General features: G+C 39.7%; 1 protein-coding gene across 6 annotated transcripts in view; it reads left to right on the top strand.

Moving 5' to 3' along the window:
* Positions 1–26,753, top strand: part of MSR1 (macrophage scavenger receptor 1) — an 85,822-nt gene that overhangs the window by 47,790 nt on the left and 11,279 nt on the right. For 3 of the 6 annotated variants that reach the window (XM_069573124.1, XM_069573123.1, XM_069573122.1), the window contains one exon: positions 24,552–24,740. In XM_069573124.1, coding sequence (XP_069429225.1) covers positions 24,552–24,740 — 189 coding nt within the window. Of the gene's footprint in view, positions 1–1,513; positions 2,572–24,551; positions 24,741–26,753 lie in introns of those variants that run through there. The other 3 variants (XM_069573126.1, XM_069573127.1, XM_069573125.1) reach the window with 1 other exon arrangement.

Below are 26,753 nucleotides of genomic sequence, written 5' to 3' on the forward strand. Positions count from 1 at the left end.
AATAGTAAAGAACCCACCTGCCAATGTAGGACACATGAGAGACTCGGGTTCAATCCCTAGATCGGGAAGATCCCCTGGAGTAGGGCATGGCAACCCACTCCAGTATTCTTGCCTGGAGAATCCCATGGACAGAGGAGCCTAGAGGGCTATGGTCTATAGGGTCGCAGAGTTGGACACAACTGAAGCGACTTAGCGCACACACACATAGTCAATTTATAGTGTTGTGTTAGTTTTTGCTATACAGCAGAGTGAATCAGTTATGCATATTCATATATCCACTCTTTTTTAGATTCTATTCCTTTATAGATCATTACAGAGTATTAAGTAGAATTCCTTGTGCTATACAGTAGGTCCTTGTTAGCTATCTATTTTACATATAGTGGAGTGTATATGAAAATCCCAGTCTCCCAAGTTATCCCTCCCCGCTTCCTCCTTTGTAACTGTTTTGTTTTGTTTTTTCCTTTTCTGTATCCGTGACTCTGTTTCCATTTTGCATATAGGTTCATTTGTACCATTCTTTTAGATTCCACATATAATCAGTATCTTATGATATTTGTCTTTCTACGTCTGACTCACTTCATTTAGTATGACAGTTTCTAGGTCCAACCATGTTGCTGCAAAAAGCATTACTTTATTCTTTTTTATAGCTGACTAATTTTCCACACCACCTCCTCTTTATCCATTCCTCTGTTGATGGACATTTAGGTTGCTTCCATGTCCTGGCTATTGTAGATAGTACTGCAGTGAGCACTGTGGTACATGTGTCTTTTCCAATTATGGCTTTCTCTCGATATATGCCCAGGAGTGGGAATGTTGAATCATATGGTAGTTCTATTTTTAGTTTTTTAAGGAAACTCCATATTGTTCTTAGTAGTGGCTATACCAATTTAGATTCTCACCAATAGTGTAGGAGGGTTCTCTTTTCTCCATACCCTTGCAAGCATTTATCATTTGTAGATTTTTAAATGATGGCCATTCTGACCTGTGTGAGGTGATACCTCATTGTAGTTTTAATTTGCATTACTCTGGTAATTAGTGATGTTGAGCATCTTTTTATGTGCCTCTTGGCCATGTGTGTATCTTCTTTGAAGAAATGTTTATTTAGATTTTCTGCCCATTTATTGATTGGGCTGTTTGTTTCCTTGGTATTGAGCCCCATGAGCTGTTTGTATATTTTGGAAATGAATCCCTTGTCGGTCACTTTGCAAATATTTTCTCCCATTATGTGGGTTGTCTTTTCATTTTGTTTATGATTTTCTTTGCTATGCAAAAGCTTATAAGTTTAATTAGGTCCTATTTGCTTATTTTTATTTTTATTCTCATTACTCTAGGAGGTAGGTCAAAAAAGATTTTGCTGTGATATTTGTCAGAGAGTGTTCTATGTTTTCCTCTAAGATTTTGATAGTACCTGGTTTTACATTTAGGCCTTTAATCCATGTTGCATTTATTTTTGTGTGTGGTGCTGGAGCATGTTCTAATTTCATTCTTATTTCCTCTTTCATACATGTGTCAGGACCAGCGTAACTCCCTGATCGTTTTAGGGCAGGCCCCTTTGAAGATCAGGTGGGCTGGGCGGGACACCCCGTGCTACCATCTCATTAAAAGGCCCTTCATCTCTGGACAAGTCATCAGCACAGCTGACTCCAGGATCCCCTTGTGGCTCCTCCAAACGACCTTGGTTCCTACATGGTGTCAGCTTCCGCATGCCTTCCTCTCCTGGTCCTTTGGTGCTGTTGGGGCCTCTGCTCCCCTGCTCATACCTGTCCACTCTCCAGCACCTCTCCATGACCACTGTCCCTGAGCTGGGAAGCCTCCATGGATTGACTTGCAGACTGCTCTCTCCTACCCTCTACAGAGCCAGGCCAGGATCACTCTGCCACCCACTCATCTAGTGTCTCCTGAATCCATTGGCTCCCAGGAGAAATTTCATGGTAACAGATCATATGTGAGTTCTTTACCCTCAGACATATCAGTCTCAACCAGAAACAGCAACGCCATAAATGAATCCATTTGTTTGTTCAGCATATGTTTACCATATACCTCCTGGGGCTAGACTTAACAGCTAATAAGATAGCTGTTGTCTCTGGCCTTCCAGAACTAATTGTCCCTGAAAAACACAGACATGGACACAAGCAGTTATGCATTAGAGCAGGGCTAGATGGGGGAAGGAACTGGGCTCCGTGGCTGTTCAGAGGGGATCAAGAGTCTTCAATTCCTTAGAATTTTCAAAAGGTAAATTGACTTTGATTTGCTTAGTTTACCTTCTTGTCTTCTTTTCTCCAGTTTATGGCATATTTTTTCAAGTTTTATCATGAAGTCAAGTGGAGCTGGGGCAGTTCCTTCAACATTTTTTAGCCAAAAATAAAAAAGTTAAAATTTGTTGCCTTAAATTACCTGGCTCTTTCAAGCAAGAATATTTTGATCATAAAAAAAAAAATTGCTGAAACTATTTTATTCTATAAAGCTCTTTTCACCAGCCTGCTGCATTTAATATCCTTGGTAAAAGCACATGTAAAAACAAAGTTTCTAAGTGTGTTAGTTATGTTACTCAATAAAAACTGTAAAGAAAAACATTTTTTAAGCAATTCTTTGTGCTTTAAATATCCTGTATAGATCCTGGAGAAAAGGAAATATTTCAGTAGAACTGGAGATATTTTTTGTAGGTAAAAAAGCTGAAAATGAGAAAGGAGAAAAAATAGGAAAAGACAAACTACAAAAAAAAGAAAGCTATGGGATTCCTGGTTCATTTTGAATGTTTATCTCTATTAATCAACAGATGGAATTTCCTCACCTCTCCTTCCCTCCAAGTTTTAACACATATAGTCCCAGGATTCAGGATATTAAGGTTCTAGGAGAATTCTCAGTAGTGTCCCTATGTGTCTTCCCACTTTCATTCCCTTGCCTGTGAAATGGGCATTGTATCACTCACCTCACAGGGTTGTCGTGAGAGTCACATATGATACTCCATGTATGTAGATGGCTCTGTAAAATCATGGAGTGCTTAACACTCGTAAGGCATAGTTCCCGGTGGGTCTCTCTAACCCAGAGCTATTCTTTCTCACTGGTCTAATGCAGACATTTAAATCCATAATCAGAACATGAATGTGTGCCAAATGAAAATGCAAGAAGCCAAATAAATGCCATGGACAAAAAAGAGAGATGCTGGAGACTCGGATAAGATTTTACGTTAGATAGAGCAACACAAGTGTGACCAGATCACAAATCAATGAGTTTGTCTGAGCCGAGGAAAAGAGTGTAAGTTATAAATAAAAGGAGCGACTAAACAGAGTGCCCACCAGAGGCCAGAAGCTGTCAACACAGGTCAGAACAAAATGTCAGGCTAATAAAACAGGAGTTCCAGGCTCTGAGGAAAGAAGTACGAGCCCACGATGCTGCTGATGAGAAAGCTCCAGGAAAGGTTGAAACAAATTAGAGTTGTCAATGGTACTCTGGGTTTGTGCCGGCTTGACACTAAGGTCTCCAGGAGAAGAGGGGCAGGGAGCAATCAGACCACCCATCCTCAATGCTAGCAAACTAGCAATGCTAAGGAGCTGATTATTGCAGACGTCTGAAGAGGAGTCGGATCTCGTTGCCTGTGGTTTCATTGGATGTCCTCCCTTGTTCTGTGCTGGGAGCCATCTTTCCTTCCGGCAAGACTTGGTCTACATTGGTCTCAGGATGACCCTGAACCCAGACACCCTGGGACACCATGCTAGAGGCTTCTGTTCACAAGTTATCTGGCTCCCCAGACTGCACAGAACTTCTTGCATGTGTGAAATGCTAACCTGAACTTTCCACATTAGGGCAGAAGGGCTTTTTCTCTAGACAAAAGTATGCTGAATGCCCAGTTCAAATGCGCACATGACACCCGATTTAATAACATATACTAAAAAGAAAATAAGTCTGCATTAAGTTCTAACGCTTGTCCTAATAGTTTGCTGTGTTCTCACCCTAACTTCAAAGTCTATGTGTTTCAGGCAAATAGAATTCCTGCTGTACAATTAAATACTTTGTGTGATGCTCTGTCCTAAAGGTGCCAAGTACTAATGTCTCTGTTTTCTACTGTGCTTTTTGCCCATTAAGACTACATACAATGAAACTCACACCACGATATGAAATATCAGTATGTTTTTCATTTGATTACTGCTGAGGACTCAGCACACCCTTGAATGAATCCCAGTCTTTCTCAAAGCAATCAGCTGACCAAAGTCAAGGCTTCTTCTCCAACCATAGAATAATTATGATGAGTGTTTGGAGAACATTTGCTCAGCACCAGGGGCTTTAATGCATTATCTCATCTGATCTTCAGAAGAGCCTTTGAGGTAAGTCTTATCATCATTCCCATTTTATAGATTAGAAACTGAAGCTCACCTCTAATAAGTGGTAGAACAGAAACACAAAACCTGGTATGTTGATCTGCAAAGTTCCAATTTGTTTCTATGACTCCATCCAACACTCCCGCACTAGTTTTCTATATTTTTATATATAAATACCATGAATATATCATATGCAGGGTGTGGAGAGAGAGAGGTTTTTAATGAACAATTTGATTATCTAGGATGGCCGTAATCATTTGAAGACCTTAAGGAAGAAAAAGTTCTTAGAACGTGAATTCCACTAGGTCAGATTCCAAGAAAGCTTTCTCATTTACTCTCTGTTTATGTTTCTTCCTTCATATCCTGTTCCAGCCACTGCCTCCAGTCTCTCCCTAAAGAATATTAACTCAGAAACATAGTCTTTCTGGAATGCTCACCAAGCTTCCATTACCTTGCTGAGAGCTACTCATGTGTGCCAGGGGAAGAAGCTACCTGTTAATATTCTCTCTTTATTTCAGTAACCGGCTCATTTTGAACACTTTTTTTTTTCCAATTATGCTGCTGCTTGGGTGTCCCATTTCTTTCGCCATGTTTCTTGTTTAACTGCTCACTGTCCTTTCCTCAGTGGCCCAACTGGGCTTCAGCAGAGCAGTGTCCCCAAGCAGTGATGGCTCCATGTAACTTACATAAACACTGATCATTCTCAACAGTTATGTGATGTTTTCAGCTTTATATGATTCCACAAATGGTTGCTAAAAACACATAGTGTTCCATTAAGAAGCAATAGATGTATTCCTTAATAGTGTGTATAACTAATATGTCTTATAAATTGAAATAGAGATTTAAATCAGTAATGAGTCTAGGGCTTAGCACTGGTCCTGTTTAGGACCTATCCCAGCTGTCTCACAGCTTGACTCTCCGCAGAGATAATGAGAAGGAAAAAAAAAATCAATACAGTTCTAGCCAGGTCTTTTGCATCAGCAAAGTTTATAATTCACTCAAGTATGTGCTAGAGTTCAGATGGAGCAGAGAGGTCCAACACGCCACTTCCCATGTCTCCACAAGCTTGGAGGCCCAAATGACTTTCCTTCCTTCTTCAGAGAACCAGGTCCTGGCTTCCTGTTCTGCAGTGAACATCATCTTACACTAATACAAGATTGTTTCTTTTGTGAGCACACAGAGTCCTAACCACTGGACCACCAGGGAATTCCCAGGCCACAACGGGTCATTTGCCCCCTTAACCTGGTTCTCTGGCTACTGTGCTTCCAACAATGCGAATCTCAAGGTCAGATTCCTTAGAACAGCCAGCAGAGTTACTTACTTGCACATGAAGTGTCCCAGAAATATCTCCCACTGTGGCTTACCCTGCAGGACCCTTCCTGGACGCTCCGGTTACCCTCAACCCCTGCTTCTGCTGTGTTCTCACTCACATCCTGCTTAATCCACTGCAAAGTAAGAACTTTTAAGTTGTAACAGATTTACTCCGTATCATCTGAGTTTACTGCCATTTATTTTGATGCCACACATTCTCAATCTCTTGGTTATTGATCTATGGGTGTTCACTGTCATCATTGTTAATTTTGCTAAGTCACTAATTTCCAGTGCAACCAAATGTCTACTACCCAGCTATTCCATAGTCCTGAAATCCAGGGCGGGGTTGGGGGTTGGGGGTGGTCACTCCTTTAATCCTGAAATAAAATTGTAATAAATTGTTTGAGCACCACCCTCATATTCTAAGGCAATTCCAGTGCCTCCTGTCTAAAGCAGTTTGATGAAAATATGAAAAAATTATATTCCCTTCATCTCCTCTTTCAAATCCCCGTGACAACTGTGATAGTGGGTTTAATAGGCTGTCTAGCAATTCCTTTCCACCTGAAACCTCAGAATGTGCCTTTATTAGGACATAGGGTCTTTGCAGGTGTAGTTAAGCTAAGATGAGGTCATACTGGATTCTGGTGGGCCCTGAAGCCAGTGATGGACATCTTGATAAGAAGAGAATGCCACAGAGACACCGTGAAGACCACGTGGAGACAGAGACAAGGATTAGAGTGATCTGGTTACAAGCCAAAGAATGCTAAGACTTGCTGGAGCCATGAGAAACTTAAGACAAAGAAGGATTTCTCCCCAGAAGCTTCAAAGAAAACAAGGCTCTGCCACCATCTTGATTTCAGACTTCTGCCCTCCAGTACTGCAAGAATAAAGTTCTGTTGTTTTAAGCTGCACAGTTTGTGACCATTTACTATAGTTCAGTTCAGTCCCTCAGTCATGTCCAACTCTTGGAGACCCCATGAACTGCAACACACCAGGCCTTCCTGTCTATCACTAACTCCGGAGTTTACCCAAACCCATGTCCATCGAGTCAGTAATACCATCCAACCAACCATCTCATTCTCTGTTGTCCCCTTCTCCTCCTGCCCTCAATCTTTCCCAGCATCAGGGTCTTTTCCGATGAGTCAGCTCTTTGCATTAGGTGGCCAAAGTATTGGAGTTTCAGCTTCAACATCAGTCTTTCCAATGAACACCCAGGACTGATTTCCTTTAGGATGGACTGGTTGGACCTTCTTGCAGTCCAAGGGACTCGTCAAGAGTCTTCTCCAACACCACAGTTCAAAAGCATCAATTCTTCAGTGCTCAGCTTTCTTCATAGTCCAACTCTCACATCCATACATGACCACCAGAAAAACCATAGCCTTGACTAGACGGACCTTTGTTGGCAATGTCTCTGCTTTTTAATATGCTGTCTAGATTGATCATTTACTTTAGTAGCCTGAGGAAACACACACCCACACATCTTTGTTGTTGCTTTCCCCCCCACATCTCTCATTCCAACAATGACCACCACATGTCTCCCTTCATTTGAGAATGTTCCCTAGTTCTACCTGGGGATGTAAGAGAATTTTACTGAAGAATCATGCCTAACAGGAAATGTGAGCAGAGAAGTCTACAACTTCAAGCTGAACCTTGAACTTGACTCTGTTGAAAACCAACTAGATTAGACAGTAAATTTTCCTCACTGTCTGCTATCCTCAGACTTTCCCCTCCAGCCAAAAAATTTTACACACCCCTGCTTAGCTGGGATCTTCACCCTCCTGTTTCTCCTCTTTACTTTGTTTTGGGATTTCCAGAATACTTGTTTCCTTCAACTTCCAAATCAAGATTCAAAATCTGTTAAATTATTTTTCCAAGAAATTCAACATATTTCTGCAGACATCTGATATCCATTGTAAAAGAAAAATTAATACATCAATTGAAGGAAGAAATGGAAAATTTCATTTGAGCCAAATTTGAGGATGATTGCTTGGGAAGAACATCTCGGAGAGCTCCATTAGAAGTCGAGGCCCAGTTGAGTAAGTTTTTGAGACAGAGGGATGTACATCAAATGATGTTGCTATTGATAGTTTACATAATCCAGATCTTCAGGTCTTCATGCTAGGTCACGTGACCTCTTACAAGCTCTAGAGGGAACGTTATCTTGAAGGAGTTGTCTTGATGCTAGGACACTGTTGCTCTTTATTGTTGAGCAGGTATTTCTGCTGATGGGTGAGATCTGGTTGATGCATAATGCAAGATATACAATGAACATTAGGGGCAGAAGAGGCCAAAGGGCAGAAAAAATTTTATGTTTAAATTTTTTGATCTTGCCATAAAGTATGAATTTTATTTCACACCAGATTGTGCCTTTCATAGTTAAATACTGTACTAGACTAATTATCTTTAAAAAAAAAAATCAGGTCCCTTTCCAGAGGAATTTTGTTTTATTACAAGGACTTCTGGGTCAACTTGCAGCTAGACTTTCACAAAAAATTTTTGCTACATTTGGAACTCAAATACAATAATTACCATTGGGTAATAAATTTAACCCTAAATCATAATTCCACTAAATGATTTAAAGTAAAGAAAGCATGACAATAAGGCAAACAATATGATAATAATTGAAATGAAAAACTACACTCCTCAAGTCGTTTTAACCTCCATTCTTTTCTTCCACTCAAGTAGCAGTGCTGGATACATGCAGAGATGCCTCAGAGTTCACATTCTTCTTGACTTTTCTTTTCAAATTAAAATTTTGAAAGCTGGAGCTTGTTGCAGAAAAGAAGGTGGGGTGTAAAAAGATGGTCACATCTCGGGTCTCAGGCAAGTCCCTGGGACGGTGCCTAGTGTGGGTTCTTGGCTTCCCTCAGGAAAGAATTCAAGAGTCATAGTAAAGTAAAAGATGGCTAATTCAGGAAGAGACACACTCCATAGATAGAGTCCTGACCATCTCAGAAGGTAAGAGGCCCTAAGATATGGGGTGGTTAGTTTTTACAGGCAAATGAGTGGCAGGATTATTCCAACTATTTGGGGGATGGAGTGGGGATTTCCAGGAATTGGGCCACTGCCCACTTTTGGCTTTTTATGGCTGGGCTTAGAACTGTCCTGGTGTCTGTAGGTGAGTTTAGCTTTCTGATGTATTATAATAAGTGTATAATGAGGCCGAAGGTCTAGTGGAAGTTCACTTGTCCGCCATTTTGGACCTAGTTGGCGCTAACCAGTTTATGCCATGTACTCAACATCTCTGTCATTCTTTGAAAGGTTGTGCCCTGCTGCCTTCCTGTTCTATGCTATGCAGATTCATAATACTTTTTCCTAACTTTCAAGAAAAGACTGACATATGAAGCACTTCTATAATTTATTTTGGGCTCATGGATGGCTCCATCAGTAGCCCTGTGAACATGAGACTTAAAATAGGTTTCTTTAAATAAAATAGATTTCAAATATAAAGACAGGAAGAAAGAACATTTACAACAAAATAGCTGATACATAATCATGTATACGCCACCTGCGTTTTAGAGGTGTTGTCTTTCTACCATACTGACTGCACATATTTACTTTTTTTTAAGAAATATGCTAACTTGCACAGTTGAAGTCCCATTTATGCTTGCCTGTCTCCTTTTCTAGGTTAAACTTCCATCATGGAGTTTACATGTTTGTTTCCATTCATGCTTCTGTACATTAACTACATATGTACATTTGCATAAATGGTAGATGGTATTGTTTTCTGTTTTATATAAATAACATTATATAAGATCTCTCATTCTAAGCTTGTTCTTTTCCTCAGTTGGACAAATTTTGGCTTTATTTGAGTAATAGACCCTTTAAAACAGTAAGGACATTAGTGAGTATCTGGCTACCACTTATTTTAATTAATCCTAATTTTAAAAATATTATAATTTCAGAAAATAAAAATATTTTATATTCAATTCCTGTCCCCTATACAAATTACTATCGATATTCCTGGATATTTCCTTCTAGTCTTTTTAAATATCAACTTTTTGGCATAGTAAAATAAAATGTTAATATAGTCACTTAGTTTTATATTATCATTTTTTCATTTTCTATATTATTTCTTTGACAGTTATGTTTAATGCCTCTAAAACTATCCATCTAATGTATATACTATAATTAATTTAGCTATTCTTTTATTCTAGATATCTAATGTAGTTGTTTTACTTCTTCCTTTAAAAATAAGCCTTCAAAAAACAAAACCAAAAAACCCAACAATGGCCACTGAACTTGTTAACTTGCACTAATTTGAAGTCATTTTCTCAGATTAAAAAACTTTCTTCTGTAAATTATCTGCTCATTTTTTGTTTGATACTTTATGATTATAGACATATGAATGAGCTATTTATATAATAAGTATTTCACATATTGTTTTTATCTTTCTTATAGAATTTTAAAAATATATAAAAAATATCAGTACTCTACTCTTCTTTCCAACCTTAGGAAGTAAGTATAGTAAGACTGCCTTTAGAAAATTAAACCACAGTGGATCAGAGCAGAGATATGTAAAATCCCCTAACCTGATGAAATATATTAACATATAGAAAGAAAAATGTGTTAAGCAAAAGAGCACAGGCCAATCCCAGAGGCAAAATCTCACTGCTATGCCTTATTGTAAATTAATAAATTAATTAAAAGAATAATTCACTGATTGTGATTTGACTTCTTGCACAGATTGCCCACAGAGACAAAATGGCCTTGTCAAGTAGTTAAAAATATTCCTGTTTTTTGAGGCAATTACATTTCTGGTTGTAAATTGAATTGCCATTTAGTCCCAAGATTCTGTTTAACATTAGTCTGCCACTAAGAGATAAATCCACTAAACCTACAAAACCGGGCTTTGGAATTTGTGAGGCTTCTGATCAAACTCTCCCACCAGACCATTCCACATTAGAGGGCTCTTAGTGGATGACCATGTGGGTTGTTTTTTTTTTTCCCCTGTAATAGGACTCTTTTCTAAAATCAACCTTCCCTGCGCAATTTACTGCTTCTGCACATAGAAACAACATTCTCTCTAGAGACGGATGACATACTAAATTCTATTCCTTTCAGTGTTTGGTATTTTAAACATTTGCTGATTTAATCCACTCAGGTAATAGAGATCACATATCAAGAAGAGCTCAAAATTAATTCATTCATTTATTCCATCACGCTTCATCGAGTGATATTTGGTCAGGTATTGAAAAGATAACTGGAAGGATGTCAGTACGGGGGCAAAAATAGACCAGTTTCTGGTGCTTTGTAGGTCAGTAGTGCTGTGCTTCCAGGTAGCTCAAACAGTAAAGACTCTGCCTGCAATGTGAGAGACCTAGGTTCAATCCATGGGTGGGGAAGACCCCATGGAGAGGGACATGGCAACCCACTCCAGTGTTCTTGCCTGGAGAATCCATGGACAGAGAAGCCTGGTGAGCTACAGCCCATGGGTGGGAAAGAGTCAGACAAGATGAGCGACTAACTTTTCAGTGCTGTGTGAGCTTGAGAAGAGTACCTATCAAAACTGGGTGCTGGGGTGAAGAAATGGGAGGTGTTGGTGGGGGCTGGGAGGAGGAGAGGGTGTGGGGGATCGAGGCACCAAAGCCCCAGGAATAAAGGAGGGAAGGCTTATTTGGAAATGTGAGTAATTATGTAACTGAAGTAAAGGGAGCAAGAAAGGAGGGGCAAAGAGGTTTTCAAAGCGTTAAATTGGAAAATAAGTAGAGATTAATTATCGCCTTATTGGTTCCAGGGGTCACGTGGCAGGGTCTTCCCTACTGAAATCAGCCATCGTACCAGTCTTGTGTTTTCAATTATATCAGGGGTTGCCAAGCTTTTTCAGAAAAGAACCAGCTAGTAAATATTTTTGGTTTGCACGCCAGAAGGTCTCTATCAGACTATTTAACTCTGCTGTGTAGTCTGAAAGAAAACCTACATCATATGTAAACAAACAGGCATGGATGCGTTCCACTAAAGCTTTCAGTTGAGTTCAGTGAGGTCACACAGTCACGTTCAGCCCCATGGACTGCAGCACGCCAGGCTTCCCTGTCCGTCACCAACTCACTGAACTTGCTCAAAGTACTGTCCATTGAGTCAGTGATGCCATCCAACCAACTCATCCTCTGTCATCTCCTTCTCCTCCTACATTCAATCTTTCCTAGCATCAGGGTCTTTTCCAATGAGTCAGCTCTTCTCCTCAGGTGGCCAAAGTATTGCAGTTTCAGCTTTAGAATCAGTCTTTCCAGTGAATTTTCAGGACAGATTTCTGACTGCTTGGATCTCCTTGGAGTCCAAAGTGCTCTCAAGAGTCTTCTCCAACACCACAGTTCAAAAGCATCAATTCTTTGGCACTCAGCTTTCTTCACAGTCCAACTCTCACATCCATACATGACCACTGGCAAAACCATAGCCTTGACTAGATGGACCTTTGTTGGTAAAGTAATGTCTCTGCTTTTTAATATGCTGTCTAGGTTGGTCATACCTTTGCTTCCAAGGTGCAAGCGCCTTTTAATTATAGGGCTGCAGTCACCATCCACGGTGATTTTGGAGCCCAAGAAAATAAAGTCTGTCACTGTTTCCATTGTTTCCCCATCTATTTGCCATGAAGTGATGGGACCAGATGCCATGATCTTATTTTTCTGAATGTTGAGTTGTAAGCGAACTTGTTAACTCTCCTCTTTCACTTTCATCAAGAGGCTCTTTAGTTCTTTGCTTTCTGCCATATGGGTGGTGTCATCTGCATATCTGAGGTTATTGATGTTTCTCCTGGCCATCTTGATTCCACCTTGTGCTTCATCCAGCCCAGCATTTCACATGATGTACTCTACATATAAGTTAAATAAGCAGGGTGACAATATACAACCTTGACATACTCATTTCCCAATTTGGAACCAGTCTGTTTTTCCATGTCTGGTTCTAACTGTTGGCTCTTGACCTGCATATCAATTTCTCAGAAGGCAGGTAAGGTGGTCTGATATTCCAGTCTCTGGAATTTTCCACAGTTTGTTGTGATCCACACAGTCAAAGGCTTTGGCGTAGTCAATAAAACAGAAGTAGGTGTTTCTCTAACTCTCTCTTTTTTTCTATGATCCAGTGGATGTTGGCAGTTTGATCTCTGGTCCCTCTGCCTTTTCTAAATCCAGCTTGAACACTTGGAAGTTCTTGGTTCACATATTGTTGAAGCCTTGCTTGGAGAATTTTGAGGTTTATTTAGTAAATAAACTAAAGCTTTATTTACAAAATAAACAGAAAGCTAGGATTGGCTTAAGGGCCATGTTTTACTCATTACCAGTCTCCATGAGCCTCTTTAAGATCCATCATGCTTGGGAATAACAAAAGTCAAATATATTCCTTTTGAAACTATAGGGTAAGTTTTGTCTGTCTGCAAAAGTTCAACCTATTGGGCTGAAAGCTCCTCTTTGAGAAGGTTAAGTATTAGATAAGAAAGTAGTTAAAAAATTAATAAGTAAGGTGTTTAATAGTATGATAATATATTCAAGTACTCTCACCTTAAAATGTAAATCTCAAAATTTTCAAAACTTGTAAAAGTAAAAACTTTAGATTTATATTTCATTTTGAAGAATAAACTCCGTGTACCTCAGATTGGAACTTGAACCCATGTGCTGGGATTTGAACCCTGCCAAAACCCATGGTACCTGGTTTCAGGACCTAATGAAGCTCAGGTTCTCGATATATCATTGCAGAAAGAATTTAGTGAGTGACAAAGTGATAGGTAAGAAGTGGATTTACTCAGATTCAGAGATCCACACTACAGAGAGAATGTGGGCCATCACAGAGGGCAGGTTCCTATATGAAATGTGGCGTGTTTAGTTTTTATAGGCTGGGCAATTTCATATGCTAATGAGTGGGAAGATTAGTTGGTGGTCTCTGAGCAGAAAAAACCATTGCAATCATTTGGGTCTTTTGCATATTTTCCTGGGTGTGTTTAGCCTTTTTGGCCATATCCCTATTTTTAAAAACTGAATAAGCCAATTGGAGCAAATGATTCACTGGAGTCTGAGGCCCAGAAGTTGCTTTCTGAATTTTGTGCCTGATGTCTGGGGCAGACTGGGCTATGAAATACATAGCAAAAGGGACCTGTCCCTCAGGGGAGGAGGGATCCATATTTGTATACTTCCTAAAAGTTTCCAATACTTTGGCCACCTGATGTGAAGAACTGACTCATTGGAAAAGACCCTGATGCTTGGAAATATTGAAGGCAGGAGGAGAAGGGGATGACAGAGGATGAGATGGTTGGATGGCATCACCAACTCAATGGACTTGAGTCTGAGGAAGCTTCAGGAGCTGGTGATGGACAGGGAAGCCTGGTGTGCTATAGTCCAAGGGGTCGCAAACAGTTGAACACAACTGAGCAACTGAACTGAGCTGAACTGAACTAAAAGTCTCCTAAAAGTGGAGAGTTCTGACAAAATGTGGTCCACTGGAGAAGGGAATGGTAAATCACTTTGGTATTTTTGCCTTGAGAACCCCATAAACAGTATGATAGGGCAAAAAAATAAATAAATAAAATAAATAAGACACTGAAAGATGAACTCCTCAGGTTGGTAGGTGCCCAGGATGGTACTGGAGAACAGTGGAAAAATAACTCCAGAAAGAATGAAGAGATGGAGCCAAAGAAAAAACAACACCCAGCAGTAGGTGTGACTGGTGATGGAAGTAAGTCTCATGTGGTAAAGAATGATACTGCATAGGAACCTGAAATGTTAGGCCCATGAATCAAGGTAAATTGGAAGTGAGCAAACAGGAGATGGCAAGAGTGAACATCGACATTTTAGGAATCAGTGAACTAAAATGGATGGGAATGGGTGAATTTAACTCAGATGACCATTATATCTACTACTGTGGGCAAGAATCCCTTAGAAGAAATGGAGTAGCCTTCATAGACAACAAAAAAGTCTGAAATGCAGTTCTTGGATGCAATCTCAAACATGACAGAATGATCTCTGTTCATTTCCAAAGCAAGCCATTCAATATCACAGGAATCCAAGTCCATGCCCTGAACAGTAATGCTGAAGAAGCTAAGTTCTATGAACACCTACAAGACTTTCTAGAACTAACACCCAAAAAAGATGTCCGTTTCATTATAGGGGACTGGATTGCAAAAGTAGGAAGTAAAGAGATACCTGGAGTAATGGGCAAATTTGGCCTTGGAATACAAAATGAAGCAGGGCAAAGGCTAATCGAGTTTTTCCAAGAGAACACACTGGTCATAGTAAACACACTCTTCCAACAACACAAGAGAAGCCTCTACACATGGACATCACCCGATGGTCAATCTGAAATCAGATTGACTATATTCTTTGCAGTCGAAGATGGAGAAGCTCCTTAAAGTCAGCAAAAACAAGACCAGGAGCTGACTGTGGCTCTGATCATGAACTCCTTATTGCCAGATTCAGAGTTAAATTGAAGAAAGTAGAGAAAACGACTAGACCATTCAGGTATGACCTAAGTCAAATCCCTTATGATTATTCACTGGAAGTGACAAATAGATTCAAGGGATAAGATCCGATAGAGTGCCTGAAGAACTATGGACAGAGGTTCATGATACTGTGCAGGGACACTGATCAAGACCATCCCCAGAAAAAGAAAAGTAAAAAGGCAAAATTGTTGTCTGAGGTGGCCTTACAAATAGCTGAGAAAAGAAGAGAAGGGAAAGGCAAAGGAGAAAAGGAAAGATATATCCATCTGAATGTAGAGTTCCAAAGAATAGCAAGGAGAGATAAGAAAGGCTTGCTCAGCATTCAATGCAAAGAAATAGAGGAAAACAATAGAATGGGAAAGACTAGAGATCTCTTCAGGAAAATTAGAGATACTAAGGGAATGTTTCATGCAAAGACAGGCTCAATAAAAGAGAGAAACAGTATGGACCTAACAGAAGCAGAAGATAATAAGAGATGGCAAGAATACACAGAAGAACTGTACAAAAAAGATCTTCATGACTCAGATAACCACGATGGTGTGATCATTCACCTAGAGCCAGACGTCCTGGAATGTGAAGTCAAGTGGGCCTGAGGAATCATCACTATGATCAAAGTGAGTGGAGGTGATGGAATTCCAGTCGAGCTATTTCAAATCATAAAAGATGATGCTGTGAAAGTCCTGCAATCAATATGTCAGCACATTTGGAAAACTAAGCAGTGGCCACAGGACTGGAAAAGGTCAGTTTTCATTCCAATCTCAAAGAAGGCAATGCCAAAGAATGTTCAAACTACCACACAATTGCACTCATCTCACAGACTAGCAGAGTAATCCTTCAAATTCTCCAAGTCAGGCTTCAACAATACATGAACTGTGAAATTCCAGATATTCAACCTGGATTTAGAAAAGACAGAGGAACCAGAGATCAAATTGCAAACATCTGTTGGATCAACAAAAAGGCAAGAGAGTTCCAGAAAAACATCTGCTTTATTGACTATGCCAAAGCCTTTGACTCTGTGAATCACAACAAACTGTAGAATATTCTGAAAGAGATGGGAATACCAGACCACCTAACCTGCCTCTTGAGAAACATCTATGCAGGTCAGGAAGCAACAGTTAGAATTGGACATGGAATAACAGACTGGTTCCAAATAGGAAAAGGAATACATCAAGGCTGTATATTGTCAGCATGCTTATTTAATTTATATGCAGAGTACATCATGAGAAACGCTGGACTGGAGGAAGCACAAGCTGGAATCAAGATTGCCAGGAGAAATATCAATAACCTCAGATATGAGATGACACCACCCTTATGGCAGAAAGTGAAGAGGAACTAAAGAGCCTCTTGATAAAAGTGAAAGAGGAGAGTGAAAAAGTTGGCTTAAAGCTCAACATTCAGAAAACAAAGATCATGGCATCTGGTCCCATCACTTCATGGCAAGTAGATGGGGAAACTGTGGAAATAGTGGCTGACTTTATTTTTGGGGGCTCCAAAATCACTGCACATGGTGATTGCAGCCATGAAATTAAAAGATGCTTACTGCTTGGAAGGAAAGTTATGACCGACCTAGACAGCATATTAAAAAGCAGAAACATTACTTTGTCCACAAAGGTCCATCTCATCAAGGCTGTGGTTTTTCCAATAGTCATTTATGGTGTGAGAGTTGAATTATAAAGAAAACTGAGCACCAAAGAACTGATGCTTTTGAACTGTGGTGTTGGAGAAGACTCTTGAGAGTCCCTTGGACTGCAAGGAGATCCAACCAGTCATCCTGGAGGAGATCAGTCCTGGGAGTTCATTGGAAGGACTGATGTTGAAGCTGAAACTGCAATACATTGGTCACCTGATGCGAAGAGCTGACTCATTTGTAAAGACCCTGATGCTGGGAAAGATTGAAGGTGGGAGGAGAAGGGGACAACAGAGGATAAGGTGGTTGGATGGTATCACCGTCTCAATGGATGTGAGTTTGGGTAAACTCCAGGAGATGGTGATGGACAGGGAGGCCTGGCATACTGTGGTTCGTGGGGTCGCAAAGGGTCAGACACGACTGATTGACTGAACTGAACTGAACTGAACTGCTCCTTGGAAGAAAAGCTATGAGCAGCCTAGACAGCATATTAAAAAGCAGAGACATTACTTTGCCAGCAAAAATCCATCTAGTCAAAGCTATGGTTGTCCAGTAGTCATGTATGGATGTGAGAGTTGGACTGTAAAGAAAGCTGAGGGCCGAAGAATTGATGCTTTTGAACTGTGGTATTGGAGAAGACTCTTGAAGAGTCCCTTGGACTGCAAGGAGATCCAACCAGTCCATTCTAAATGAAATCTGTCCTGAATATTGTTGGGAAGGACTGATTCTGAAGCTGAAACTGCAATACTTTGGCCACCTGATGTGAAGAGCTGACTCATTGGAAAAGACCCTGATGCTGGGAAAGATTGAAGGCGGGAGGAGAAGGGTGAGGATGAGATAGTTGGATGGCATCCCTGACTCAATGGACATGAGTTTGTATAAGTTTGTATAAGTTCCAGGAGTTGGTGATGGACAGGGAAGCCTGACATGCTGCAGTCCATGGGGTTGTAAAGAGTCGGACATGACTGAGTGTCTGAACTGAACTGAAAAGTCTCCACTAATCTCGTTTGGAAGACTATAGGATTTTCTGCACAAATGTGGCATGGTTCGTTTTATAGGTTTGGTAATTTCATATGCTAATGAGTGGGAAAATTATTCCAACTATTTTTTGGAAGTGGTGGAGATTTCCAAGAAATCAGCCACCACCCACTCCTTAGTCTTTTGACAGTACCTTGGAACTGTCATGGTGCCTCTGGGTGTGACATTTAGCTTGATGATTGATGATCAAGGTCTAATCAAAGCTGACTTTGTCTGCCATCTTGAAGCCATTTGATGTCCTTGGTCTATGTCTGATAGCTAAGTTGGTAAAGAATCCTCCTGCAGTGCAGGAAACCCCAGTTTGATTCCAGGGTCAGGAAGATCTGCTGGAGAAGGGATAGGCTACCAACTTCAATGTCCTTGGGCTCCCCTTGTGGCCCAGCTGGTAAAGAATCCTCCTGCAAGGTGGGAGACCTGAGTTCAATCCCTGGGTTGGGAAGATCCCCTGGAGATGGAAAAGGCTACCCACTCTAGTATTCTGGGCTGGAGAAGTCCATGGACTTTATAGTCCATGGGGCTGCAAAGAGTCAGACACAACTGAATGAGTTTTACTGGGCTATGTAATTCTTTCCAAAGTTGTGCCCTGCCCCTTTCCCTCCTGTTACAAAACTAAGCATCATAATAACCTCAGAAATACTTGAGTCTTGAGGGCAGGATACATGCTTTATTCAAATAATTCATAGAAAACCAAGGAAAATGCCTGGCACAAAGAAGCTGTGTTTAGATGTGTTTAAGTAAAAGAGGAAATATCATGTACTCTTTCTTAACAGTTGGAGAATTTGGTCTTAGAGATTAAACTGCCTAATAGCTCACATGAACAGAGTCAGAGGAAGAGGTAGCATCCAGATCATCTAACTCTTGCATTTTTAATTTCAGTTATATTCTACAGTCAGGGATATGAAAAAGAACACAAGGCTAAACATATAGAACAATTGTTAATCATAAATACACCAAGGTTATTAAAGTGTCTTATGAACTGGGCTTTCTGTCTTTGCTCAAAACTCACCTTCCACAGGAAATGCCTCTCTCCTTCCCCCATTCCAAGAATGCCATGTGAACACAACTGACCATGTCTTTAGCCCAAGCTGTTGAGTCCATAGATGGAATCTCACCCAAACTAGGCCATCAGAGGACTTCCTATTTTAGAATTGTCTGTGAGAAAGAGAATGTAAAATATAAATTTAAGAGTAATAACAGACATGTTCACTGAAGAAGAAAGATATCCAGCTGGCAATTAAAGAAAAGAATGAAGCAACATAACAGAGACTCTTGGATAATAGTTGGAGAGAGTCCTGAGCAGGTTCAAGTCTTGATTTAGCTGGTCCGGATGCCTGACTACTCTCGCATCACTGAGTTCTGAGAGAATCCTGTGGTCTTTGACATGGGGAGTTCTTCCCATTTTGATTTGTGTTTCTGTTTTTAGCCAATTACAAAGTAATAACTAATATAGAGGGTCACGAAGTGGGCACATAGTGTTTATCTGTGTTTCTGTGATTTGACTCTAGAAGAAAAATCTACATTTAATAAAGTTAAGAAGGGAATTAAGATAATGACTCAGAAAAAAAATTCATAAAAATTACTCTTCTGAAATCTTAAGTACAAGGCAAAAGTTTCCCAATTAGGAAAAAAAAAATATCTGTCTGACTATATTAGTGTGATGCTAAGGCATTATTTACATCCACATTCATGGAAAATTCTGATCTACCATCTTATAGAGAAACATGCTGTGATTGAGGCTCTTCAAAATGATAAAATGAACTTTTTTCCAAAATGGAGTAGTTGCATGTGTGATACTGACACTTGAATGAATCTGTTGATCTGCTTCTTTTCATTCTATTAGTTCAGAGATGATCAGGGATCATCAAAGTGTGATCAGCTACCAGCAATTGATTTATAACTCAAAATATTTAAGTGAGAGATAAGCATAGGCATGTGCAGACGTATTTGGCACTAAGGAATTAAATCTCCATTAAAATCCTACAAGCACAGGGAATTTGGAAGAAATCTACAAGCCATTCTTTTTCTAATAAATGAGGTCAAAATATTGAATACAAGCATCAATAGTTGTTTCTTATATAACATGTTTTCTCTTTAAAATGTATAACATGATCTTTAGGTTAGTGGTTTTCAAAGTATGGAACCTAATAGCATCAGCATCACTTGGGAACTTGTATGTGTGTGTGTGTTGTTTTTTTTTTTTAATGTGGACCACTTGTTAAAGACTTTATTGCATTGTTACAATATTACTTCTGTATTGTGGTTTTGTTTTGTTTGATTTGTTTTTCTGAACCACAAGGTATGTGAGATCTCAGCTCCCCAACCGCAGATCAAACCCATACCCCCTGCATGGGAAAAGGAAGTCTTAACCGCTGGACCACCAGGGAAGTCCCTGGGAACTTGTACAAAGCACAGATTCTTGGGTTCTACTCAAAACTTACTGTATCAGAAACTCGGTGTGAGACCAACAGTCTTTGAACCCCCCTCCTCATATATTTATATACTGAAACTCTAATGTGATGGTATTTGGAGGTAGACTTTTAAGGAGCTAATTAGGTTTAAGTGAGGTCAGGAGGTCCCTGTCATGGGATTCAGTTCAGTTCAGTTGCTCAGTCATGTCTGACTCTTTGCAATTCCATGGACTGTAGCACACCAGGCTTCCCTGTCCATCACCAACTCCCAGAGCTTGCTCAAACTTATGTCCGTTGAGTTGGTGATGCCATTCAATCATCTCATCCTCTGTCACCCCCTTCTCCTCCCAACTTCAATGTTTACCAGCATCAAGGTCTTTTCTAATGAGTCAGTTCTTCACATCAGATGGCCAAAGTATTGGAGCTTCAGCTTCAGCATCAGTCCTTCCAATGAATATTCAGGATTGAACTCCTTTAGGATTGACTGGTTGGATCTCCTTGCAGTCTAAGGGACTCTCAAGAGTTTTCTTGAAACCGCAGTTGAAAAGCATCAATTATTTGGCACTCAGCCTTCTTTATGGTCCAACTCTCACATTCATACATGACTACTGGAAAAACCATAGCTTTGACTAGATGGACCTTTGTTGGCAAAGTAATGTCCCTGCTTTTTAGTATGCTATCTAGGTTTGTCATAGCTTTTCTTCCAAGGAGCAAGGTGCTTTTAATTTCATTGCTGCAGTCACCAACTACAGTGAGTTTGGAGCCCAAGAAAATAAAATCTCTCATTGTTTCCATTGCTTCCCCATCTTTTTGCCATGAAGCGATGGGATCGGATGCCATGATCTTAGTTTTCTGAATGTTGAGTTTTAAGCCAGCTTTTTAATTCTCCTCTTTCACTTTCATCAAGAGGCTCTTTAGTTCCTCTGCTTTCTGCCATACAGGTGGTGTCATCTGCATATCTGAGGCTATTGATATTTCTCCTGGCAATCTTGATTCCAGCATGTGCTTCATCCATCCTGGCATTTTGCATGGTGTAGAAATGGCAACCCACTCCAGCATTCTTGCCTGGAAAATCCCATGGATGGAGGAGCCTGGTAGGCTACAGTCCATGGGGTCGCAAAGAGTCGGACACGACTGAGAGACTTCACTTCACTCACTCTGCATATAAGTTAAATAAGCAGGGTGACAATATACAGCCTTGACATACTCCTTTCCCCATTTGGAACCAGTCCCTTCTTCCATGTCTGGTTCTAACTGTTGCTTCTTGAGCTGCATACAGGTTTCTCGGGAGGCAGGTTAGGTAGTCTGGCATTCCCATCTTTTGAAGATTTTCTACAGTTTGTTGTGATCCACACAGTCAAAGGCTTTAGCATAGTGAAGCAGAAGTAGATGTTTTTCTGGAACTCTCTTGCTTTTTCAATGATCCAACACATGTTGGCAATTTGATCTCTGGTTCTTCTGCCTTTTCTAAACCCAGTTTGAACATCTGGAAGTTCTCGGTTCATGTACAGTTGAAGCCTGGCTTGGAGAATTTTAAGCATTACTTTGCTAGTGTGTGAGATGAGTGCAGTTGGTGGTAGTTTGAACCTTTTTTGGCATTGCCCTTCACTGTGACTGGAATGAAAACTGACCTTTTAAAGTCCTGTGGCCACTGATGAGTTTTCCAAATTTGCTAGCATACTGAGTGCAGCACTTTCACAGCATCATCTTTTAGGGTTTGACATAGCTCAACTGGAATTCTATCACCTCCACTTGCTTTGTTTGTAGTGATGCCTCCCAAGGCTCACTTGACTTTGCACACCAGGATGCCTGGCTCTAGGTGAGTGATTACACCATTGTGGTTATCTGGGTCATTAAGATCTTTTTACTGTAGTTTTCCCTGTATTCTTGCCACCTCTTCTTAATATATTCTGCTTCTGTTAGGTCCATACCATTTCTGTCCTTTATTGAGCCCATCTTTGCATGAAATGTTCCCTTGGTATCTCTAATTCTCCTGAAGAAATTTTCCTGGTGTCTCTAGTCTTTCCCATTCTACTGTTTTCCTCTATTAGTAGCCTTACAAGAAGAGACCAGAGAGCTATTCTCTACTTCTCTTTTTGCATGAACATTCATTGAGGAAAGGCCACCTGAGCACAGTAGACAAGAGGCAGCTGGCTGCAAGAAGTTGGCTAAACCCCATCCTGAATCTGCCGGCACCTTGTTTTTTGGACTTTCCAGCATCCAAAACTGTGAGAAATTAATATTGCTTAACCCATCAGTCCATGGTATATTTGTTGTAGCAGCCTGAGCTAGCACAAACTAAAGTTTGAGAACCACTGATCCAGAACAAGCCAGGTTCCTTAATGGCATTTTCAGAGATGTACGGGGGAAAGTGATGTATGGATGTGAGAGTTGGACTATAAAGAAAGCTGAGCACAGAAGAATTGATGCTTTTGAACTGTGGTGTTGGAGAAGACTCTTGACGAGTCCCTTGGACTGCAAGGAGATCCAACCAGTCCATCCTAAAGGAAATCAGTCCTGGATGTTCATTGGAAGGACTGATGTTGAAGCTGAAACTGCAATACTTTGGTCACCTGATGTGAAGAGCTGACTCATTGGAAAAGACCCTGATGCTGGGAAAGATTGAGGGCAGGAGGAGAAGGGGACAACAGAGGATGAGATGGTTGGATGGCATCACCGACTCAGTGGACATGGGTTTGGGTGGACTCCAGGAGTTGGTGATGGACAGGGAAGCCTGGCGGGTGCAGTTCATGGGGTCGCAAGGAGTTGGGCAAGACTGAGCAACTGAACTGAACTGAAGAGGGAAAGAACCCACAATGAGAACACTTCTGTACACTTATTTGGGCAGTAAGGCAAGCTCATAAAATCATGTGTTTGAATGTGACATCTGTTTTTTCATAGAATCATGGTAAAAATGTTGTGCTTAGGTATTTCTTACTTGTGTAAAATTTAAACACTTGGGAGTGGCACTAGTTACTATTACATGACTCTAGTAGTTTAAAACTTTATACAATCTGCTGCTGAATCATTTAATATTTTCTTAGGCATTTACAGTGAACAATTGGGTTACTCAGTAATTGAAAGTTTGAATACTGCAATAGCAAGCTATTTTCCTTTTTCAAAAATGTTTTTAATGCTTATAACTCATGTTTATTAACTGAAAAAGGGCTTATGCACCTGGGTATTATCGCATAAATTCATTATTTAGCACTGAATAACATTTTGAAAGAATCAAGAAAATAATGGTAGTTGTAACACTACATTTAATTTGTTTGCTTTTCCTGTTTCTGAGTGGCTCAGTCAGGCTTGTAGGAAATGGCTTATTTTCCTCTACACATTGTTGGATTACTGTTCCAACAAAATTTACTGAAATTAGAAAGAAAAGTTCTCTTCCTTTAGGTAACTGAGTTCTGAAAACCCATAACCTAAAACTCCATTTTCACATTACAGAGATACTTTTGTTGTAACAGTTACATTGTGCTTTTTTATAATATGATGTTCTTCAAACTTGTATTTGAAAAGATATATTTAAGTAAAATTGTGTTTAATTCATTGGCTTTTTAAATTATTAGAGAATATTGTTATTTTTATTTAGCACTAAATAAATTTTAAAAGTTACTTTCTGTCTTTTCTGTTTCCCCATTTTTAGCCAAATATTCTTAAGCAAAAACTTACTAGAATAGGACAGGTTATTTAAAGAAATTTTCTAACTCTAAGTGAAACTTTTTGTAATACTGATTAGCCACTTTATTTACCTGTTCTTGGGTTTGAAATGTATATGTTGCTTTTAAAGAAGGCAAAGAGACACTTTAATTGCTGCACATGATAAAGATTTTGTAAAAGTTTACATCATGTATGGGAATTTTCATTACTTAGGCATTGCAGAGCAAAATTACTTTTACTATTATAGACATGATATGTTTCTTCCCAAAGTTTATTTCCTTACCAATTTCTCAAAATATGCAAAGTTATCTGATCCCTATCTCATTAATCCTTTTACAAAACAAGAAAAACACTTTGGGATAAAATCCAGGGATCTTGTAACAAGGAAGAGCCTTGCTGTTTCTAGATCAGTGTTGTCACTATAGTTATTTTGTTTATCTTGGTGAAGAATGGGATATTTGGTCTATTTTTATGTTTATGATATTATAAAATATCATAAAATCTCTATAACATTAACAGACTTGTAGCTGTTAAATTTTAAAGTTACTGGAAGAGATTCACAAGTAAGAAGAGCTTTCTTCAGATTTGACCATGTACACTATTTGCAATTAAAGTCTTGACCAATAGGTGGGGCTAGAAAGTTTAATACTTATTCCAATAATTGAACTTACTGGAAAAAATGTGCTTTTTTTCTTTTAAGAAAAAGCATTATAAAGCAGTATGTGCATATCTATAATATTAAACCCTATTTATTTGTGTTACAGGACCATCCAATACAGTCCGACTGGTGGGTGGCAGCGGCCCTCACGAAGGCAGAGTGGAGATTTTCCACGAAGGCCAGTGGGGTACGGTGTGTGACGACCGCTGGGAACTGCGTGGAGGACTGGTCGTCTGCAGGAGCTTGGGATACAAAGGTGTTCAAAGTGTGCATAAGCGAGCTTATTTTGGAAAAGGTAAGTTATTTTTTAATGAATTGTAAGCATTCTCCAATACGTATAATCAAGTAGAGACAGGAACATATAGAAAAGGAAGTAGAATTTTTTTTTTTTTTACAGGCCTTTCCCAGAAAGTAGGAATGAAAAGAGAGTTGAGGAAAAGACAAATGCTCTTAGACACCTTTTAATGTCTACATTTCCTTTAGACTGAATTGGTTAGTGGAAAATGTAACAGAGGAAATGCGGGAAATGATCGGCAAAGCAGAGCAGGAAGCAGTCAGTTATAGACAAGGCCTGACTTCCTGGGACACTCACTGACCTCTCTGGGTCTTGTGGGCAATGCCTCGTGCTCCCCCATTCTCTCTTCTGTGGAACTGAGGGGGGCGGGGTACCGGTTTCAGGGTTTACCTCCCAGCCACCACGCCCTGCGAGTCGTTTCAGTCCTGCCCGACTCTCTGCGAGCCCATGGACTGTAGCCCGCCAGGCTCCAGAAAGGGCAGTAGAAACTCTGAAAGAAAAAGGAGCAATTATACGGGCTCTCTAAGCCTGCCAGTTATGACTTCTCCTCTAAGGAATGTGATGGGAAATAGGAATGGAAAGGTTACTTTCCCCTCTATGTGAGGTTGAATCCCGTAGTTCTTATGCTGCGTGTAAATTTGTGCATTTTCATCCGATGACTTGGTAACATGTTTTATGAATGTATTGAAAGAGCTTGGGAGAAAATTTGCAGGGGATAAAATATTTGAAAGTTTACCCATGGTATTTTTACTACCTCATTTTTTCCCCCTACCCTGGCATCTTATATTAGATTTTATGTATAATTAAACATATATAAGTTCTGAAAGACAGGTTAGGAGAAAGTAGCCATATATAGATAAACTAGAATTTTAAAGTCAGTATTTCCTCTTTATTTATTCTTCTGTCCATCTGTGATGAGTAACTAGTATCTCTGAAGTTGATGGTAACCAAAAAAGAGAGAAAGATCTGACCACCTTCATCTTGCATTAGTTATTCTTCTAGAGAGGTATTGGCAATAGAGATTGGATGCAGAATTATAGACATAACATAGCAGCATTACCAGGTAGGTAATACAGGAATGCCTGGTATGCTGCAGGCCGTGAGTCATAAAGAGTAGGACATGACTGGGCGACTGAACAATTACCAGGTGATCTTATGTGTAATAATAAAATAGTGGAGTATGTCAAATTATTATATCAGAAGACTAAACAAGATAGACTTCTTAAATTCATGAAATATATTCATGAAACATATTGTTAATCCTCTGTCCATGGGAGTCTCCAGGTAAGAGAACTGGAGCGGGTGGCCGTTTCCTCCTCCAGGAGATCTTCCTGACCCAGGGAGTGAACCCACATCTCTTACGTCTCCCACGCTGTCAGGCAGGTCCTTTACCACTAGCGTCACCTGGGAAGCCTGTGTTTAGTCCTATTATGCTACAATTTACTGAGGAATAACTCTCTGTCATGCATTGTGCTAAACACATAAGCAGTATTAATAATAGATCACAGTTATATCCTTTGTTCCTTTACCTAAATGAATTTATTGTATCAGATTTAAGAGATGAATTTTTGAAGAAATCTAGATTCCAAAGTCTTTAGAGACCAGAAGGATAATTTAACTTCATAAAGAGGCTAAAGACAAGACAGAAAGAAAGTGGTGATAGTGAAAGTTTCTGTTCTGTTTTGTTTAAGCCCCTAGTCACCAGTTTTTAATTTGTGTGTTAAAACTCTGAATAGAAGAAACAAAGGAAATAGAAAATATCCATAAGTTGCCACCACCAAATAGATTTTTGGAATTTCCAAATTTTTCCATTTACACTACACTTTCAGAACTTCCTCAGCTTGAAATTGTCAGACTAAAATTATTCATGTACCTGTAAAATTTACTTCCACATGAAATGTTTTAAACATTGATAAGCTAGATTATTTTTTTCCCCCAGAGAAGGGAAAAAGAAAAAAAAAAATCCCCAACTCTTCATCACTAGAAAATCAAATGAATCAGTTAATTGTTTAG

Source organism: Ovis canadensis, chromosome 26 (genome assembly GCF_042477335.2).
Source record: "Ovis canadensis isolate MfBH-ARS-UI-01 breed Bighorn chromosome 26, ARS-UI_OviCan_v2, whole genome shotgun sequence".
Classification (NCBI taxonomy): domain Eukaryota; kingdom Metazoa; phylum Chordata; class Mammalia; order Artiodactyla; family Bovidae; genus Ovis; species Ovis canadensis.